Below are 22,682 nucleotides of genomic sequence, written 5' to 3'. Positions count from 1 at the left end.
GGCCGCCTTTCCGCAGGAGCGAGGGGCCCGCGGCCTCCTCGCCCCCAGCCCCACCGGGGCTGAAGGGGGGCGGGGGGAAAGTGACTGCTGTCTTCAGATACACGGTTATTCCCGTGCCGCTTCGCCGCCCGAGGGCAGCCTGCGGCAGTCACTGAGGCTCCCGGGCCGGCAGCAGCCGCCCGCAGCCGCCGGCCCCGGGATGGCACCGCTCCCGGGCTCACAGCGCCAGTGCCGCGCTGCTCGCGTTGAGGCTGAACGCGGCTGCACGCACACGGCGCTTGCAAAGCAAATCATCGACGGAGCTGTGCACGGAGACCACGCGCGCAAAGTCCTCCGTTATCGCCACAGACACCCGGCGTGACCCGTGGTTTTAAACCATCCTGCGCATTAGATGGATCAAGCAGCCTCTTTTTGTTCAAACAGGGAGATTCCCCCACGCACGGCACCGTCAGCACACCACATGGCAATGGAGTAAGGGCACCAAAGGTGCACCAATCTGATAATGAGGAGTCTCTCTCCCGCTCCCAATTTTAGTGGTCCTAGGATCTAGAGAAGTAATAATTAGAAGCATTTCCCCCCAGCATAGAAATCACAAAATAGCATTCAGGATAAATCACTGCTAACCAGCAAACTCAGTGCCATCAAAGACTTTTGACAGATCCTAATCCCACTGCAATTCAAGCATTTTAGCAACAACTTAATGACAATATTTATATACACTTTAATAAAACTCAGGCATTTTGTAGACTTCATTCACTCATTCCTCGCTATAAGGAATAACATTTGTTCATTATCTCATCAGATAATGAACGAGACATGCAAGGGAGAGTGTTCATTTTCACATTCAAGCTACGATATTTAAGGCTAGGTCTGTGCTAAAGTTTTGCCAGCAGAGCTGCTTGCAGCCAGGAGCATGGACAAAAAAGGCACTCTGCAGCCAGCTGTGATGGCAAAAGACTCTCATGTAGATACAGCTCTGCCAACAGCAGAGTGCTCCTGTCAGCTTATGCTATTCAGAGAGGTGGAATGGGGATGTTGGGAGAATTCCTCCTGTCAGCCTGTTTCCACTAGGGGACTCTGCTGTATTCTCCAGCAGAAATTCTTCTAGTGGAGACAAGCCCAAGGACAAGCAAAGGCATTTTCAACAGGCAAATTTTAAATCCACAATAAAACATCATAGTCCTTTATTAAAATAAAGAGAAAAAAGAAAAATTCCTCAATTTGAAATGGAAGCCTCACAGAGTAAAGTTGGGGGAAAACAACGCTGTAGATTCACCTTACATACCCAGTACTAAAATAACTAATATGTATTGTGTCACTGTTAGTCTTGTGTGCCCGCTGTTGTTAACAATCAGAATTATTCTTGTGCATGAACATTTACCCACACTTCGAGCAGTTAAGTCCACAGAAGTAAAATACAGTCAAAAATGGTTTGGCAGTGTAGGTCCAGATCAAAGGGTGCATGGAAACACTAAACACCTTTGAAGATCTGGGCCTGTGTCAATATGAGTTCACACTACTGTACAGGCATGCCTCATTTTATTGTGCTTTGCTTTATTGCACTTCACAGATATTGCGGGTTTGGTTGTTTTTTTTTTTTTTTTTTGACAGATTGAAGGCTTGTGGCAACCCTGTGTCAAGCCAGTCTGTTGGCACCATTTTTCCAATAGCATGCACTCACTTCATGTCTCTGTGTCACATTTTGGTAATTCTCGCACTATTTCAAACTTTTTCATTATTATTATATCTGTTATGGTGATCTGTGACCAGTGATCTTCGATGTTACTACTGGAATTGTTTTGGGGCACCATGAACCACACCCTTATAAGACAGCGAACTTAATAAATGTTGTGCATGTTCCGACTGCTCCACCGACCAGCCGTTCCCCCATCTCTCTCCCTCTCCTCGGGCCTCCCTGTTCTCTGAGACACAGCAATATTGAAATTAGGGCAATTAATAACCCTACAATGGCCTCTAAGTGTTCAAGTGAAAGGAAGAGTCGCACATCTCTCACTTGAAATCAAAAGCTAGAAATGATGAAGCTTAGTGAGGAAGGCATGGCGAAAGCYRAGACRGGCCGMAAGCKHGGCCTCTTGCGCCAAACAGTGAGCCAAGTTGTGAATGCAAAGGAAAAGGTCTTGAAGGAAATTCAAAGTGCTACTGCAGTGAACACACCAATGATAAGAAAGCAAAACAGCCTCATTGCTGATATGGAGAAAGTTTTAGTGGTCTGGATAGAAGATCAAACCGGCCATAACAGTCCCTTAAGCCAAAGCCTCATCCAGAGCAAGGCCCGAACTCCCTTCAATTCTACGAAGGCTGAGGGAGGTGAGGAAGCTGCAGAAGAAAAGTTTGAAGCTAGCAGAGGCTGGTTCATGAGGTTTCAGGAAAGAAGCCGTCTCCATAACATAAAAGTGCAAGGTGAAGCAGCAAGTGCTGATGTAGAAGCTGCAGCAAGTTATCCAGAAGATCTAGCTAAGAGAAGTGATGAAGGTGGCTACACTAAACAACAGATTTTCAATGTAGACAAAACAGCCTTATATTGGAAGAAGATGCTGTCTAGGACTTTCATAGCTAGAGAGGAGAAGCCAATGCCTGGCTTCAAAGGACAGGCTGACTCTCTTTGTTAGGGGCTAATACAGCTGGTGAYTTTAATCTGAAGCCAGTGCTCATTTACCAGTCTGAAAATCCTCGGGCCCTTAAGAATTATGCTCAATCTACTCTGCCTGTGCTCCATAAATGGAACAACAGAGCCTGGAGGACAGCCCATCTGTTTACAACATGGTTTACTGAATATTTTGAGCCCACTGTTGAGACCTGGTGCGCAGAAAAAAAGATTCTTTTCAAAATATTACTCTCATTGACAATGCACCTGGTCACCCAAGAGCTCTGATGGAGATGTACAACGAGATTAATGCTGCTTTCATGCCTGCTAACACAACATCCATTCTGTAGCCCATGGATCAAGGAGCAATTTCGACTTTAAAGTCTTATTATTTAAGAAATACATTTCGTAAGGCTATAGCTGCACCATAGATAGTGATTCCTCTGATGGATCTGGGCAAAATTGAACACCTTCTGGAAAGGATTCACCATTCTAGATCCCATTAAGAACATTTGTGATTCATGAGAGGAGGTCAAAATAATTAACATGAGTTTGGAAGAAGCTGATTCCAGCCCTCATGGCTGCCTTTGAGGGGTTCAAGACTTCAGTGGAGGAAGTAACTGCAGATGTGGTGGAAACAACAAGAGAACTAGAATTAGAAGTGGAGCCTGAAGATGTGACTGAATTGCTGCCATCTCATGATAAAACTTTAATGGATGAGGAGTTGCTTCTTATAGATGAGCAAAGAAAGTGGTTTCTTGAGATGGAATTGACTCCTGGTGAAGATGCTACAAACATTGTTGAAATGACAACAAAGGATTTAGAATATTACATAAACTTAGCTGATAAAGCAGCAGCAGGGTTTAAGAGGATTGACTCCAATTTTGAAAGAAATTCTATTGTGGGTAAAATGCTATCAAACAGCATCGCGTGCTACAGAGAAATCCTTCGTGAAAGGAAGAGTCAATCAATGTGGTGAACTTCATTGCTGTCTTATTTTAAGAACTTGCCACAGCCACCCCAACCTTCAGCAACCACCACCCCAATCAGTCATCAGCCATCAACACCAAGGCAACACCCTCCATCAGCAAAAAGATTACAGCTTGCTGAAGGCTCAGATGATGATTAGCATTTTTTAGCAATAAAGTACTTTCTAATTAAGGTATGTACATTGGTTTTTTAGACATAATGCTATTGCACACTTGATAGACTACAGTATGGTGTAAACATTAATTTTTTGGTTTCTCAGTGCATTATAAAAGTTATGTGACTCGCTTTATTGCAATATTTGCTATATTGCAATATTCGCTTTATTGCAGTGGTCTGGAACCAAACCCGCAATATCTCCGAGGTATGCCTGTACTCTGCAAAAGATGCATTCATAGTTAGTTGCCTTATTCTTAGGCATGTAATTCAGTGAGGAGGTTACTGACTGCAACTTCCACAGCTGCCAACATCAAGCCTTTGACTCATATCCAAGTTGTTCCCTTTATCCCCTGCAAGAAGACTGAAGTTTTCCCTAAAATATGTGGACTCTCTGAATAACTGTTTTCAAGTGGTTTGTGTGTGTGATTTTTGACCAGTGTGTGTCTGAAATTATTAAAAAAGTATGAAATGTCAAGCTGCAGTTTAATAATCACTTTCCTAACTGGTATTAATTTACTATTGCTAGCAGAGCCCTTATGTTTGCCAGTTTGCATGGAATGGACTAGACCAGCTGCATGCATTATCATAATTCTTCACTCTGTCTGATCAGAGTGTATCATCACTGGACTCCCAAAGGATTCCAGTAAGTTGAAAAAAGTTCAGGCCTATGCACTTTAAAGATTGTAATCTAAACAACTGCAATACATCTGTGGAATGATCATATTTTGACCTATAGCCAACTTATTACACAAGTATTGTCAAAGTACAGTATTAAAGCATATTACACTATCTTTAAGTAGGAATATGGTCTTCCCCAGAAGTTCTGCAGTTCCATGTGTTTGAACTGTATGATTTCCACTATTTTATGCTGAACACTAATTGATTTGTAATGCTAATAAAATCTTACTATTTCAGGAAAAAAACATAGTCAAYAGGGAAGAAAGTAAAGGTGCGCTTAACTTTTTAAATCTCCCTTTTAAAGCCTCCTTTTTGACAGAGAAGGCTAGTAAAGAGGGCTACAATACTGACTTTAAAAAGAGTGGGGGAAGACCCAAAGAGCCAAGGAGGATTTAGTATAATGTAATAGGACCACATGAAATTGCAAATTAACTTATGTTTCTCTGTGTGATGAAAAAAAAGTAGAAAAAAATATATAGAAACAGAACAATCCCTGAACAGCAAGTTTTTCATTGTCAGGCAGGAATATATTTATTAGCCTACTGTCTTTTTTTTAGTGTTAGGCTATACAGAGACTCATCTGGCAAGACAGCTGGACTTCTTTCAGGTAGACCTACATGCTCATCACATGCTGAACTTACTAACTGGAGAAAAAAAAAAAAAAAGAGTTCTATTATGCAGGAAAGCCACCATTCAAAACTATGCTTTTGACACACATGAATGTATTAAGTGACAGGCTGTACATAATTTCAAGACAATACCAAGCAAGTGCATTTTTTAGTTGGCAAAGACCCTGTGCACTTCAGAGTCTTTGGTAGCCAAGGAAGTCGGACAAAAGAAACACCTGACTAGATTACGTCCCCCTACATGGATAGGCACTGGGGCAGACTATTTACCAACTCATATGGGATAAGGTTCCCCCTCTTGATAAGAAACATGGAAAACTTTGTTCAAATTAAAGGAAATAAGTTTCACTTTTTCTTTGAAACATGCACCCATTAAAATTCATACTGATTATTCCAAAAAAGTAAAAGACAACCCAAGAAAGGAAGCAGGATGTGATTAACTGCATGCAAGACAGCTGAAGCAGAAATTCAGAATATGAAAAAGGGGAAGATTTCAGCAGATTTGGATAGTAAGTGGGAATGGAATCATCAAGTATCTTAGGCACCTCCTTGAACAATCCTTTGTAAATCAGAAAAAAAAGCCTCAAAGAATTTTTGTTGAGGCACTTTTAAATAAAGATGATATTTATTTATTCCAGTTTAAAGGGCAACACACACTGAGAAATACTGAGGAAAGATTAAAAGCATGCACAAGACTGCTGAAATTTGGAAAAGTCAGTATAGTTTCATGTCAAAGTAAAGAGTTTTGATATTTTCTTCACTGCATTCAAGACTGATGCGGCACTCAGTGGCAACAGAGGAATGGTCAGGTCCCTCTCCCACAGTTTCCTAAACAAAGTTTCCTCTCCCAAAATTATTCTGACAAATGCCTTGAAAACTTACTCTCTGGTAACAGATTTTAGTTTTCCTTGGAGAGCTATTTCACAGGCCTTGCAACTCCAGAACCTAAAAGTAAAACTTTCCAATGGCACTTTTTTCCTTTGCTGCCCATCACTGACAGAAAACCCTGAACCAGAAAATGTGTATTTTATTATTTTTAGCCATAGAGGATTCCAGGTATATTTTTGTATGACAAAGCTACCCTCGGAAAAGGCAAGTATCATAAAGCAGCTATTGTTACACAGGCAATTGGTTTGACTTCATTTAAGTAGGCAAATGCAGATAACTCTGCTAAAGGGTATCTGCAGTCACATGAAAGTTTACAAGCATGAAAAACTGCAAAAGATGAAATGACAGAGGGACCATGTTAGAACACCAAAAAAGTTTCAAGTAACTTCAGAATTCCAGGGATGTCCTGTCCTGAGCACAGAAATCATTTACAAACTTTAAATAGTTACAGAAAACTCAGTTTTCCCCAGGATCCTGAAGAAATTCACACCTAGGAATTATGGAAACAGTTGCTGTCCCCAACAGCAGGCTATCACACTGTTGAAAATTATTACTGCATTGCAAGGGTAAAAATACAAAGAAGCATTTTTTAACAGCTATATTCCAAAAATGCCCAAGAGGATGCAGCAGTCTCTTGTATCAGTACATCAGCATAATCATTTGCATCTACTGCAGATTCTACAGTAGGAAATTGCAAAAGTAAAAACAAACTGAGCACAAAGTGTCCATGACAGAACCAGGGGAAAAACTGGAAGAACTGGGGAAAGGGTGGCCGCGGCCATAAGATTATCTTCTTGACCACACCATATAAAGTCTAATAATACCAAAGCCACAAGTCTGTCACAATCTACATCTTTAAAGAGACTCAGTCTCCTGGTGTCACTATTCCTATGGCAATTAGTGATTCCACATAGAAAAGCAAATGTGTTCTGAGGAAAGGAGCTATTCAGAATAAATAGCAAGCATCTAAATGTCAGCATTATTACTTGTGAATGCAGAATAAGAAAGACTTAGCTGTCTCAAAAAAATATATCTATATCTACTTCCCTACCTTATAATTAAGTCTTCAACTTCAAGATAGTCTAGCATACTATTATAAATCAGGTATTTCTAGAGCATATTATCTGATCTTCCTTACAGTATTTGAGACTGGTAACAGACTGACCTGTAACTAAAACACAGTTGTAGATGTTAGGTCTTGAACAGCAAAAATACTCAACTCCTCAAGACTTCTTTTGTGATATCAACACATGCCTATTCTATAAGTGCACAGAATCTTTGAGCAGGAAGTTTAGTCCTTATAAATACACAAAGCTTTACTGTGATCCTAGCATTTGTCAACCACAGCTACAGTCTTAACATGCAGTTTGCCTTTAAAAAATCAATTATTACTTACAAGTTTGTCGCAAGTTTTTGATCACCAAAGACTACTAACTCCTGTGCAGTCAAACCAACGTGGCTTTGATGGCAGGCTACATTGCATTCTAACTTCAAGATACAAACTAAAATATATTTCAACTTACATTAGTAAAAAGCTGTTCCTGACTCTTCATAGCAACATACTGCCATTTCCCTGCCGCTGGCCCACTGCCAGTTGGAACTGGATTTGGGAGCTGAAAGAAGACTGCAAGTCTGTCCAATTAAGGTCTAACCCATAATGTTCCATACTGGCAAGGCATTCAATTAGCTTCGCAACAGCCACAAAAAAGAAGAGTTATGCCTGAAAAAATGTATGTTAAATTAGCTTTTATTACTAAGTACTTAGTCTTGCAATGTTCTTTCAGCACAAATGTTACACTGAAAGCAGCAAAGCAGAAACCTGAAATCTAGAAAGAACTGGGACACCACAGCCAGGCTGTTTGTTAGGTAAAATCATCATTAATAGACCACCTGCACAGACTCTCTTAATTTCTCAGAAAAGGAAACACCTGTGGTTACAAGCCAGCAAAGATGACAAAATTTAAGTTGCAGTTGAATTCTCTTTCTGAATTAAGAATGTTACTGAACAGATGTACATACCCTTAGCATAACTGCTCTGAGTGGTGTAGCAGTAGCATATGTAATTGGAGGGGGATCATTTTGTTTCATTATCATCAATATTTAACTTATAAAAATGCAACGGATATCTTGGCTGAGTGAGAACTAGCATCAGTGCAGTTGCAGCACGGTGTCAAAGATACAGTTAATTCACATCCAAAGGACAAATTCTTAACCCATGAATGTGTTAGAGCCATCTAATTCTCATACTAGGGCAAGTACTCCATGCTTCTGCCACAGTTTTATCTGTTTTTCTTTCATCTAGCAAACTGGCTTCATACTATTTCTTTGATGAAAGTGGAGCCAGCTTAAGCTGAACGTTTAAATAAGTGTATGGAACACCCAGACTCTTGTTTCTAGTCAGCACAGTGTTCCACAGCAACCTGCTCTCCACTTTTAAAACTGCTATCAAGCTGTCAGTGTCAGGAAATGAAGTTCAATCAACGGGATACGTCAGCACTACCAAAACGTACACCAGATGTTCACTCATTTTTTTGTAAGAGGCAGTTTAATCAAATAATGTCTGGACAGAATGAAGGATAACACTGCTTTGTTTATTCCCTACGTACACATGCCATAATCAAATGTAAGGTTTTAACCAGAACTAATATTGAATTGGAAGTATACAATACTTAACAACTGATGCAAACTTATCTTAGATAAGCAAAAGAGTTCACAGGCCCAAGTTCAGATAAAAGTCAAAAGAAAGCAATTTCAATTATAATAAAAGAAGGTATATAAAAGCAAAACACAAACAGGTAATAACTAAAAACTTTAAGCAGATGTACAAGACTGGTTCTCACAGTGGTAGTAGTGTAAGTAGTAAAATTTTGTCTGTAAAAGAAAATTTGCCTTAAATATACTTTCTTCTCATGCATTTGTTTAAACTAAGGAAGGAGTTAAGTCTCAACTCATTGTTTATTCACCTCCTCCCTCCTTAAGGATGACTATCAGTTTACATGATAGTTTCAACTGGTGGAAAAAAATTTAAGAGATTATAGACAAACATACCAGCATTGTTGTCTTTGTAGTTCAATATTTTTCCATCAGATCGTAATCCTGGAGGGGCTCATTTTCAGATCCCCATTTTTTCATGCAGGTCTTCTACCTCCCTGTGGCAATAACATTTTTAGAATTAAAACAGACTTTCAGCTTACACCACAGGGAGGATTTCTGATGGAACATAAAATTCAAAAATGTGGTGACAGTTCACAAGTTGAATGATATTTCAACTTCTCTAAAGCAGTAGTTTTGTTTCCTCTTCTTTGATCTTAATGTTGTGAAAAAAAATCCCAAACCTGTACTTGCTGTTTTGATGATTAATAAAAAAATTAAGGGAAAAATACTATTGATATGAGAAGTAAGATTCATTGAAGCAATTAAAGCAGGGTATATACTGTCAGCACAGTTCTTGGTGTACTTCTCGGAGGGACTAAGTTTACTGTACTCATAACAACATTTAGCTGTCTAGTGTGCAACAACACAACACTGGTTTTGAATATTTATCAGGTATGAGAAAACAGAGAAGAAAAGTAGCACTGTTGCAGCAGCTTAAAATCAGCATGAAGGAAGTTCAGAAAGTACTAATCAATTTTAATGATGTAGCTCCAGATAACTTGTGACATTTTTAAAATAGCATTATTCTACTTCTTAAATACTCATCTCTTGCCTTGTTTGACTAAAAGACTAGGCATCAACTATGTGGAAGACCAGCAGATCACAAGCGTACCTTCAGCATGGCATGAACGATAAATCCAAAAATTGGAGTAGCCAACATATGCACCAATATTAAGGATTGTGTGTCATGACAGGCAAACAGAACTATACCAACGGTTAATTTTGGTGGTTGCTTCTACAAAGGCAGCAGATTCTGCTGTTATGTGAGCTACAAAGGTTTTGCTGAATAAAGCCTAAAATTGGAGGGCTAACCACTTTGAGAACAGATAACTACTCTGGAAATGGAAGCTGACAAAATTTGGATATCACAAACCAATTAGAGGGATGAATTATTTACAATACAAACATAATCAGTGTTGCAGTAAAATTTTAAGAGAGTAACTCAGTCTCCAGTAGCCTGAAAGTATCACTCGTAAGAATGATATCATACAGATAGGAAAAGAAGTGTAAACACTATTTCAATCTAACACTTATACTTTGCCTTTAAAACATTACAAGAGGCACTGTTTGCTTCCACTGAGAACATCATATGGACACCTGAAAAGATCAAATTCTTACATTTCATTTTTCCTAGGAAACTCCTTTGTAAGGATTTTTTTCTACTCCAAGCATACAGGAAGCTTTTTTTGAAATGGAATGGAAAACTAACTTGATCTGTTAAGACTTTGTTTGTTGAAAAAGAATCTCCAGTTTTACTTCTATAGTTAATAAATAAATTATATTCAATAATCCCCAATTAATGAATCGGGATAGATTAGTGGGGGACAGCCTGGAAGGATTCTTGTAAGTAAAAAACATACTCTATTAGAATTAACTAAAAATTCTATCACTATTTATAGATATGGTTATTTATAATGATTATTAGCACATTTTATTTGAATCAGGATTTCAAAAACATGAGAAGTTTTTAAATATGAATGCTGTTTTAGTACAAAACTACATCATAGGCCCTGATTCTGCCCTTGAATCTGCACTGACACAGTCCTTGCAATGCACACAGACTCAAATCCAATCACAGAACACCAAACTACAAATAGAACCATTCAAAGCACAGTACAAATCAGCTCTTCAATGTCATAAGTAAATTTTTACCAGATCAGTTGGCCCATTATGTTTATCACAAAGGGTACCGACCCCTATCTCTGAAGGCTAGAAATGTTGCATTTTACTACATTACACAAAATTAGATTAGTTGTAAAGTAGCTCAGGGCTCTTAGAATACATATTTTGTAAAAGTTATAAAGCATGTAAACAAGTAATCAGTGGAATCGCAAATAGGTTGTCACAAGAAGAAAAAAAATCAGGTCCATGGCCTGACACATGGTAGAGACACTCTACCTGTATTATGATATGGGAATATGTGTCATTTCAAATACTGACAATAATTCTTTATGATGTATTTTTAGTATTTACAATACTATCTATGGAGTCTGTACCTACAAAAGGTATTAATTCTCCTCCTTCTTGGTGTAAGAGCTATATATTTATCAAGCAACACAAAAAATTTTATTCTGTCACTTATGAAGTACAAGTCAGCTGAGAGAGACCAATATAACAATAGAATTTCTTTTTCTAACATACACAGAAATCAGTTTGTTGCATGTATCTAAAATAGGATTCCACTAGCCTAATTAAGGCATGTACTTCTTAAAGTGAGCATCTTAAATAAGCATCTTAAAATAAGCTTCTTAAAAGGCTCTTTAAATGACCRTTATTATACAGCATTTCCTTCAAAAATAACTTAGTGCACTTCCTGTTTCTCTTTTAGTCTGCTTTCTGATTAGCATTTACTATAGTTTCTTTCACCACCTCTCCAACACCAAATTGCTTCCTACTCAGAGCCCAGTATCTTTTCTTTTTAATTACAAAAAGAAATTAAAAAATACACTTCAATTCACACTTCTGCAGCTCATTGCTAAGAGTAGCACACCACCGAAGTTAATGCTTCCTGGGGCCTTTATACTCCCTCTCCACCAGTTTTACCTCTCTGTAGGAGCAATTAATTCAGAAAGACTCTTGGTAGTACAAAAACTTCTTGGTCAAAACACATGCTCCCAAAAGACTGCCTCCATCAGAGCAGTCTAACCCAAGCACATCTTTTATCTATAGTAGCTACAGATTCTGTGCAGAACTATCATTCACTGTAGTGTAAAATTACAGCATGAAAACTGCACTGGATTAATAGCATACATACTATACTCTTATCTTTTAATTGTTATTTGTATAGGAAAAGATGTGCAATGGGAGATTGCATCTTTCCCCGCAGACCTTTCGGAATCACAAATCCTAATGTTCATTAATGGTTTCTAAAAAATCTTCATTAAATTAGATTCCTCATCTACATTCCTGTAATTTGGCTTTTGAGTACAGATCATCTTTCATCAAAGTTTTTATAACAAAACTATTAAAACAAAGTTTTAAACATAATAAAATTTTGCAAACATTTGAAATGTTACTATACTAAATTTTTAAGAACATAAAGTGAATGTTACCACAAAATTTTTAGGAAATTCTATCTACAGTCAAGACATCTCTTAACCCACCCTGCCCCAAATTCACAATATTAAGTATAGCATATAAACTGGCTTATAATTTTTAAGAGTGCATTTTCAAATATCAAGACTTATAAGCAGTCACATTTCCTTCTCTGAGCAATAGCTTAAAAAAAAGATTCCTATAAAAGAACAACAGTTTTGTAATTGTAGTTTCTACCTAGTTATTGTGGCCAAAAGTGACACCTTAAAAAATACAGAGTTCATTTGCCTTAGCTCTTTATCCTAAGACAGTTGTTCTGTTAGTCATTAAACTATCAAAATCTTACTCATAAGAAACAGTATATTTGATGTTTAAAAACTGACACCTTTCAATGCAACAGTCTTCAAAGCACGAGTGCTACAGTTTTCAAACAAAGTTGAATTCATAAAACTCAACTTCTTGGGAAGAATACTCTCACTTCTCACTTACCTTAAAAGTTTTACTACCATAATTATAAAAAAGAGAAAATACACATTTCATATTTTTTCCTTTACATGACTTTTGCTGAACTCTTAGTTAGCTTATTTAATTCAAAACACATTTTAGTAAACTGGAATTGCAAGTGTTCTCCAAAAACTTGAACTATTGGTTTGTGTACGCCTTACAAAGTTGATGCACATGATTTTTCATGAAGTGACCAAGGGGATTAAAATCCAGATTCACTACAATATGTAAACAATTGCACCCACTGTTTAGGGAGAAACTTGAACTTAAACCCACCTGATCTTATGGGAACGCAGACCAGGTATTTACTGTGCTACGAAGTCAAACAGTTGAGAGAAAAGAAGAGTCTGTCGGGCTTTTTTGCATGCTTGACATCATGAATTYGAATTCCTATGAAGGATTAGGCAGCCCTGGGATACAAACATAAACGATCTGTGTWCTAGTCAAGTGGTCTCACCACTTTACTACTGAGTTCCCAAGAGAACCTGTCCTCCCTTTGGCTGCAGGTCTACATATTCTCAATCTCATCACTCATCAGGTCCTTTGCTGAGCCATATCAGCTCGATAACCCAGTAGAAAGTTAACCCAACAAAAATACTGAACAGTTGAGGGTTTCTCTGGCTTCCCGCCCTCAAAATTAGCATACTGAAATGGTTAAAAAAAAGTACAACAAGCATGAGAAGTAGCACAAGAGAGCAGGCAGGACGGACAATGGGAATGGCAGCACAGCAGCAGCCTGGCAGTCAGATGTCATTTGGGCCCTTTGGGCCCCATGGGAGCAAAGTTTTTGTCTCTTAAGACAATTTAAACAGACTTTGGTCTTCACCAGAAAGTTCAAAACTCACAATAATATAATTTGGAGAGAGGTGATCAGAAAAATGCACACTTATTTCTAACTGGGTTAACTGCTTCAACACCTAAGTTCTACGCCTTTCTGCCACATTTCATTTGTAAGTTGTGATTTTACCATACAGCTCAGTTGACTCCATCCCTTTGGGCTTTATGCCCATAAAAGGACAGTCCAATTCCATTCCCTCAGCCACAAAGGCCTGCCACTAAATCAGCAATAAAACCTCTCAGACCAAAAAGGCAGGAACACATAGCAAGGGATAGTATGCTCATGGGGAAAGGAGGAGGAAAGAGCTGGAAGATAAGGTAAGCAGAACAGCACAGTCCATACTGCCAGCGGCCCCACGGTTATTTGGCTCAGACACATTGTAAAACTAAATTCTAACCAGCTTCCTGGCTCATCTGATTTTCAAAAACTCTATGTTTAGATGTCTAGTTAACCCCCTGCATATATAGGAATAAGTACATAAACAAAGATCCCCCTGCTCATGAGGGCATACAGGTGTTGCAATGCAGCACCCTAAACCTAAGGTGACATTTTTCCCTGCCAGGGCCCCAAACCTGTTGCCACCAAAGCTAAGAAAAGCTAGCTTTAGTGGGAATAGATGTGATCCCAGGTCAGGATCTCTACCTTGTGGGTAAATATAAAGTCACGTTCCTCAGGGGGTTCTAAGAGTAAGTGGTGCAGAAACCCTCATGGAAAAACATTAAAGTAAGTCTACCTGTTTCCACAGTTTCAGTCTCAATTTCTTGTTCCTCTGCTACATCTTGCATCAGGTAAGTCTCGTCATCATAAACCAGGACCTGAGCAGCGTAACCCTGTTCTAGTCTGGCACTAGGAACTGGCTCCACAATCACTGCTGGGAATTCAGAGACTGGCTCATTTTCCTATGGAAAGAAAAAAAGCTCTAAATTTTGCACTGTTGAAATCTAAATCAATCTTTCCTTTTATTTTCTTACATATTTTATGGAATAATAATAATAATTTAGAATATTTTAAAAGAAATTTTCTTCTCCTAAAGCAAGAGTTAAAAAATAATTTAACAAAAAAAAAAGGGATATCTTATCATCTACCAAAAGAACTTTCCTGAATCCCAAAGATATTTTTCTGGCTTTAAACACTCAATTTAAAGCATCAGACAGTTTTAAGGTATTGGAAAGAACAAATCTTCTAGTTAAGGCATTCAGCTATGTAAAGTATTCTTCTCCCTCTACTCTATGAAATGTAATCAACGTAATGCAAGCAATGTACCTACATCTGACCCCTGCATCTTACAAACACTCAAGTTTTGGATTAAGTACATAAGCCATCACAAAAGAAATAGCTACTTCAAAGCCCATATGTCTATCTCTACTTATTTAAAGATCAAAATTTTTGTAACAGCATATTTAATCTGTTAAAGTGCTGCAAAAGTAGAACCCTGACAGATTCAATTTACTACAAGCTACAGGAGAGTAGTATTTTTCTTTGTTAATAATGCAAAATACAAACATTAAGTAGCACTTTGAAAAAGGCCCTTCTATGGTTTTGTTCATCTCATGCTACCTCAAGACACATTTGAGAGCTTTACTTTAAAGACATACTTGATACAGAATTTAATTTTGTAAACCCAGTCTACAGTTGCAGACTTCAAAACCTATTACTTCCACCTCTCTGTAATAATAAAGATTCTAATAAAAAAACTTGATAAATGGGCTACTCTTCTCCTCCCCACACAATAATTTCTAGCCCATTTTATACAGTAAGTTTAAAGTGACTTTTTCTTTCAAATTAAGACAAAAGCTATTAAGTTTATTGATAAATAAATTCTATTTATTTTTCTAACCTCCTGATTTTTTATTGCATTGTTGTCGAACTCCAAGCCAGGGCCGCCAGTGTCAACCATTGCTGATGTCATGGTGCATTCCCTGCAGAGGCTTTGAGAGCTGTTATCTGTTCCAAAGACAGTAATGGGGACAGCCTGAAGTTAAAGGCTCAAATTCACAATCCACTTCTCTTAAACAGCTAGGCAGAGGTGGCTGAAACACAAAATAATTTTAAGTTATTTACACAGTTTACACCCAAAAGTCTTTCAGCTTTCAAGAAAGCTGCTCTGTGCTACATTTTCTGTATCAAAAGAGGGCATCAGTGAGCACAACAGATGTGACAGAATGTGACCTTCCTAAGTTAACAACAAATACTGCCATAAACCACAAATCTCACACCAGCCTTTAATACCAAGATAATAAAATTTCATTTTGGTTCTTTGCAATTTGTTAAATTTGATACATTATCTTAAAAACACATAACACATTTAGATAGTTTCCATTGTCCAAGAACATGAATTTCTCACTGAAGTCAAATTCACTTCTCAGACATATACACATTTGAGTTAGTTTGAGTCAACTTTTCTCCTATTAATTAGGAGGCTTTTAAAAAGTTATCCTTTTCCTTATTCCACTAGTGTCATAATATAAATAAAGCTTTCACACATACCACCTTAGCAATGCATACATAATAACATATACCTCACAAACACACACCTTCTTATTTACAGCTTTCTTGGAAATAAAAAGCATCATAGCAGTCTCACCCCTTTTTCTATAGGGAAAATGTTTGAGTCCAAAAAAAGTAGTTCCACATCATACTGGTTTAAGTTGAGTATACCATGGATTCATTGAGCTTATAAAGATACATAACCTCCATTCTTGTGAATTTTTTCAAACTAGATTAACAACAGAGCTTTGTTTCTAAATAACTGCTGTTTTATTTACGTCATACAAATATTATTGTTCATATCCTGTCTTTCCAAGGGACAAATAATCAGTGCTCATAAACCCTGGTTTGTCAGGAGTGGTTTACTACTTCAAGATGCAAAGTTTGGCTTCTTAGTAGTAAAACAGAAAGCACATATTCCACATGAGACATAAGAACCCGATCTGATACCAATTACCCTTTCAAGTAACTCCACTGAGATCAATGCATTATAACAGAAGTCAGAATTTAACCCAGTATTTTTTAATAAAACCCATCTATTGAGAAAGCTAGCACAATCAGAGATCTGCAGGAAAATGAAGTAGTACAATATGTTCTAGATTTTGCTGTGTGCAAAGGATCTTCCAACACAGCTACTAAAGAAAAAAAAAAACTTATAATTAATACCCAACTGGTAAACTAAATAAATCTGCTTTTCAATAGTGGGCAGCCAGCTTAAATTAAATTAATCTCGCATAGGGATAAGCTATCTCAGACTTATGCAGAGTTCCATTAACAGTAACAGGGTTTCCTCTGGACATGGAATCTTTATATGCGCAATAGCTTGGATACGCTAATAAATCCGACTAACACTGTTCTCAAAATTAGGTGTCAACTCCAAAGCAACAAAGTCAATAAAACTATACTACATAAGAACTGTTTACAAAGTTTCATGTCCCTCAGCACTGTGTGTGTGTGTGCGTGCACACATGCACGCAGGATGTGTTCAGAAAAGTCTCATGTGTGTTATCATACTAATTTAGTGCAAAATGTCAGTAGCCACACCGTGGCAGGTTACTACAAAAAAATATAATAATAGTAATAATTAAAAAAATAAACAACAGCCAAACAAAACCCAGACTCAGACCAACACCACAGAACAAGCTGTTCACATTTTTCAGCTTGCACACAGAAAGCAGAATAAATTCTGATAGCAACTTTCTATGCAACTGATTCTAATGTCTTTGAAATAAAAATAAAGGAGATCACCTTTAAATCACTGTCACAATAACAGCAGAATTAAGCAAAAATATATCTAATAGAGAGAAAAATATATGTAATTTAGAAAGAAAACTGAAATTTTCACTTAGGTAGGCAGTCAACTTGTGATGAAAATGAAAATTTGATTCGTGCCTCAAAATGTTTCACTTGCAACGCTACTAAAAATCCCAACACAATATAACTTTTTTTTCCTCCATTATTTCATTACACAGTTAGCAGTAAATTTTGATAATCAGTCTTTTCCTTGATAGAAAGAAAGCACAGACTTCCTCCCCTCCCTAAAGAAGATTCAAACTGGAAAGTCTCCAACAAGCATCCTTGGAGCCATACACATCTCCCTCCAGGCTTTTAGCATAAGAAGCCTATTCCTTACCTGGCAATCGATTCCTACGTTATTTCAAAAGYCATAAAAATTCAGAAATGCATAAAGCAGGAAAATGGCTGTATAGGAATACACTAAACCAATCAGCCAGGGGAAAAAGAAATCATATTTATTAGAATCAGACTTTTCTCCTCTTCCATGTCCATCCACATTAAAAATGCCCCCATACAGTCATAACCCAAAAGTGGAGTCTACAGGATGGAAATTGTATTTTAATTTGGGAAGATAACCTTCAATCAATTTAAAACATTTTTTCTGTGACTCAGGCCTGCATCTATGCAAGAACATACAGTGGTTCAGGTAGTACCTCAGCATAGCTTAAGAATACCACAAACCCAATTTGGTTCTTAAGCAGTATATTAATACAAACAATCATACAACAAACCATGTATACTGTATATTCATACTGAATGTACTACAATTCCACACAGGTGGCTAAACAGCTGCCAGGTTATGGCAACTGAAAACACTTAACTTGGTGTAGTAAATTAGATTATGTTAAAAAATGCATATTCTACAAGAAGTTTAGATTACTTCTATACCAATTTATCTATACATGAATCACCAAGTCCCTACAGAAGAGAAGTTAGGACAACACAGAAATATAAATGCTGTTAGATAATCCTCATTTTCCAGTTCCAACAGAAATTCATAATGAGTATGACCCTCACAGGAAAAAAAATATACAGGAGAATCAATAAGACACTAAATCTTTGGATTCACTAAAGGAATGATATCTTTAGTATCTTTAGACTTGATGGCACAGAACAGTCCAGGCAAGGAACAAATAAAAGGCCCTTTACACAGCAGGATCTAAACTTCATACTAACAGTCTTGCCATTCAGCAACCTTTTCAAAAACCTGACAGGTTAAAAAGACTGAATTAAAAAAAAAAAAAAAAAGGCAAACAAAAAAAAGACAAGCCCACCAGCCAGCAAATGGGAAGTGAAGAGCTCCAGTCAGGCTGGCCAATATTTCATTCTGGTTTAGCAGTTCTAAAGTTAAAACAAAAAAACAAACAAACAAAAAAAAAACCACCCACACATCTGAGAGTATGTTAGATTCTCACAGATGCATCCCTTCGTGAATGAACAAGCTAAGTTTTTGACCTCTTCACGGTCATTAAGCAGTATGTCCTTGTAGAATACTTTTCACTTCTCCCTTGAGTTTCAGTAGGATACTGAATCTATTCCCCCTCCTTCTCCTCTTCTCCCTAGCAATTCACCAACTAATCTGACTTCTGTAAAAGGGAAAGACTGCCTAGCCACTTTCAAGGATCAGTTCCAAGATTCACGTTTCCCAAGGCTAAATGTGACAAACAGGCCAGAAGACAGCTACTCAGATTCTTAAAATAAGAGAAGATTCAAGTTTGTAAGAAATCAAGTTCTCCCTTGTTACACAATTAGCCAGCATAGAAGTTGGTTCAAGGTATGGCTATTTCTGAATTACAGCAGAACAGTCCAAAAAAAAAAAAAAAAACCTTAATTACTCTCTAGACAGTGTTCACATGAAAGCTAAACACGGAATAACATCAGAGAAAAAAAAAATTAATGTTTCCAGAAAAAGATGAAATCATTTTAGTATAGATCTGACAACCACTCCTGTTCTTCCTGGTGCTGGAAAATGCAAAGAGAAACTAGCTCTGAAACCCTTAAAATAGCCTTTATAGCAGGAATTTTTCACAACATCATCCATTAATATTTATACATACATATCTTGTGGTAAAACAGAAGTCACAAAATAAGTCTAGGTGCTCCCACCCTCAAAAAAAACAAAACCAGAAATCAGTCTTGAAGCCATGTACTTTGACTGAACAGCAAGAAGTCTCTGACTGTTTACTGCGCCAAAGACACAAAAAAAGCTCAAGTCTTTGACACTGTTTTCATTTGCCAAGAAAACTAGTTACAGCATACAGGTTTTCAGGGGCTACAGGTGAATAAACTAAACAGTTTATTCACATATTTAAGACTATATTTATGTGACATACATTATGTATCAAAGTATCTGCCCACAAGAAAACCAAACAGCCCTATTATATTTTCAGCAATTACCAGAGAAGGTTAAAAACACTGCAATTCACAACTGTGACCAATACACAGTGGTCACACAAAAAACAGAACCTTAAGTAAATCCCTCTGTGCACAGCCACCTATCAAGTTAACAGAGCACCTAACATGCAGCTCAACAGAATTAGAAAAATAATAATTCAAGAAACAGTGTGAAAAGGATGGAAGAGAGTGTAACATTTAGTAGGCCAGACTCAGTTATTTAAGATCGGCATCAAAACAAAACTCTAAATATATATCTGTAAGTAGCTTTAGTAGAGTTTTATATAAACTATAAGCAAAAAATCAAAGCCTGAAAGGGATAAAGAAAAAAAAAAAAGAAAAGAAAAAAATGCACATACATGTACCCACACATGAAAACAAGAAGAATGCCCAGAACTGGGCAGCAGCCCTCAGAGGCAGCTGCTCCCGCAGCAGTCAGAAGAACTTAAGAGTACTTAGAACAATGTCCCCTTTTATACAGTTGGCATACAAAATCCTGGGGATGGATTTATGTGGATACCTACATAAATGCAACTGCAAGAGCAGGACTGCAGCTGGCAGTAGCATCCTATGCAACTTTTTTCAAAGTACCCTTCATTCGGTTTAATCAAAGAAGTTAAGGAAGTCAGCTGAAGAATGAAATTGGTCACACATACACCAGCCAAGATCACTGCAGAATCCCCTTAACTGTAACAAGATTTCCTAAGGATGCAAAGGTCCTCTTTCATAGGCAGCACCTTAAGTATACCAGTATATATGCCACTATCACTCTGATGCATATAAACTACAGCATGCTCTGTAAAAACAACTTTACACCCACGGAAAGTTCTTTCGTAAGACATTTTCCCCAAAAATATTCCAGCCCTGGCTAACTGAGTCACACTGGCATTTTGCAAAAGCAAATTTCAAATAACTTTTTTATAAGTACCAAATCATTTTTGTGACACTCAGAACAAGTCTACAAACTAAAAAATTAAGTTACTGMAAGAACTGACTTGGAGCAAAAAGATTTAAACTAGTAAATAGCCCAATAATCACTGGGTCTGCTCAAAAAGATGATATAAAGAAAAATCTTTGCATCTCCAACTTCAGAAAAACAAGACAGATAATCCATGCAATTTATAACACTTCAAATGATACCAATCACTAAATGTTATAGGGAAAGAAATCAAAGTCAAGAATGCTCAAGGCAAGTAGTCCTGACCACAACATACATCAGACACCAGCAGTTTCCATATAATTAGACAATAATTCTACCACTGAATGCAGAGGAATTATTACATTGACTCAGATTAATGATGTATCCAGTCCAGTAACTAGACACCAATACTAGCAGAAACCTCAGAAAAAACTGCAGGAACTGCTTCCACACATTAAATTAGACAACCCAAACATCCAAAGTTGGTTCTGAAACCTCAAGTAGCTAAAGCTGATGAGCCCCAAAACACACAAGCTTATAATCACTTACAAACTATTAACTTTTTGCAAGAAGCTTCATGTCTTCAGTGACATTCTTCTGGATCTCCCCGTATTTCACCCTATCAGTAGGCCCCCCTTCCCAATGCTCCTGATGTAAAGATTGCCTGAAACCTTGTCTTCCCTCTGGCAGAAGTCTCATAGGCACCCCCCTACTTCTTACCAGCGCAGCTCTTTCCACCATGTCAATTGTTGGTCCTTAACATCCATTTCCACTCCCCCACAAGCCAGAGCAGGGAGCAATTATTCATCATTTTACATAATAAAAAGAGTCAGAGACAGATGAAATAAAATGGTGAGGATGCAGGTTTAAAAACAAACAAAAGGAAGTAGCACACAATTAAACTATGTAACTCATTTTCATAGAATGCTTTTGAGGTCAAAAGTATAAATTGGAAAATTTAAATTAGACAACTTAATGAAGGTAAAGCCCCTCAATGGCTTCAACGACTATTAAACACAAAGATGCATACACAGGCTGAAGTTTAAGGACCTTCTAAACCAGATATTCTGAAATCTGAGATGGAAAGAGTATGCTAAAAGAGGTATCATGCAATGTACACATCCTGTTCCCCAAATCTTTCTGAAAGCAACTGGCACTGTCCACTATCAGAGATGGAGCAGGGAAAGAGGGAGGAAGAGGACTTTGAATCAGACCCATTACAGCCAGTTTTATATTTTTACATTTAATTTAAGATCCTTGAAATGAAGTTAATTTTTGTGGTAACAATCACAGAGCCAGATCTTTCTCTTCTGTATTACTCAGTATAATAAATGACTTTATTACATCCCATCTCAAGCAATGATATAGGAGTTTTCAACTTATTTTTATAACAGATGTTGATATCAAGGGGTYCAAAATTGCTTTGAAACTTTATTGTTAGGATATTATTTTTTAGTCTTGAGAATTCTCTAACGCTTATACTCATACCCTTGGGCTTACCTTCATTTCATGCTATTTGTCTTGACTAATTGGGAAGCTCTCAAAGTTTGATGCACATACGCTATTCAGAAAGTGCCAAACAGCTTTCTGACTAAATTGCAGTAAAGGAGAATAATTATCAGCACACACAGAATAAAGACAACTGTAGAGCACGACGAGAGGTGAACTCAGCAGATATGAAAGCCTCCTCACAAATTGCTGGTTTTAACCCAATAATGGGTAAGCTTTAACAGTCTTTGCGGAAGAGATGAAACGGTTAAAAGAAAAGTCATAAGGAACCTGACAGTGACTCGCCATAAAGGAGGGAATAAGCAGAATGAAGAACTGAATTATTTAAATGTGGGGGGGAAAAAAAAAAAGGCATAAGATCGTACCCAAGAAGGCAGCAGACAGACACAGACACCAGAATTAACAAAGTCCGATACTTCGCAGCGGCAGCCGGACGGGATTAAAAACACGCCAGGCTTCCCAGCGCTCCACCGCGGGCGCGGCGAAAGCCGGAGCACCGCGGCAGCGGGCGGCAGGACAGCGGCGGCCCCGGCCCCGGCCCCGCGGGGGTCGCCCGCCGCCAGCGCAGCCCAGGCGGGCACACGCGTGACAGCGCCGACCAGC

The 22,682-nt window shown here is 37.8% G+C and overlaps 1 protein-coding gene across 7 annotated transcripts in view; it reads right to left on the bottom strand.

Moving 5' to 3' along the window:
• The window catches only part of ELF2 (E74 like ETS transcription factor 2), a 41,781-nt gene extending 19,176 nt beyond the window's left edge, over positions 1-22,605 (bottom strand). Inside the window, exons 1-3 of one of the 7 annotated variants that reach the window (XM_026064368.1) lie at positions 22,445-22,605; positions 15,312-15,504; positions 14,208-14,373 (exon numbers count right to left, since the gene is read on the bottom strand). In XM_026064368.1, the coding sequence (XP_025920153.1) occupies positions 14,208-14,373; positions 15,312-15,383 (238 nt within the window). In that variant the 5' untranslated portion in view covers positions 15,384-15,504; positions 22,445-22,605. Of the gene's footprint in view, positions 1-8,991; positions 9,288-12,912; positions 13,047-14,207; positions 14,374-15,311; positions 15,505-22,444 lie in introns of those variants that run through there. The other 6 variants (XM_026064369.1, XM_026064371.1, XM_026064374.1 and 3 more) reach the window with 6 other exon arrangements.
• Positions 22,606-22,682: the final 77 nt, after the last annotated feature.

The sequence above is a fragment of the Apteryx rowi genome, unplaced genomic scaffold (assembly GCF_003343035.1).
Source record: "Apteryx rowi isolate R43461 unplaced genomic scaffold, aptRow1 scaffold_215, whole genome shotgun sequence".
Taxonomy (NCBI): Eukaryota; Metazoa; Chordata; class Aves; order Apterygiformes; family Apterygidae; genus Apteryx; species Apteryx rowi.
The sequence above is the reverse complement of the archived record's forward strand: the minus strand, read 5'-3'. Positions and strand labels throughout refer to the sequence as shown.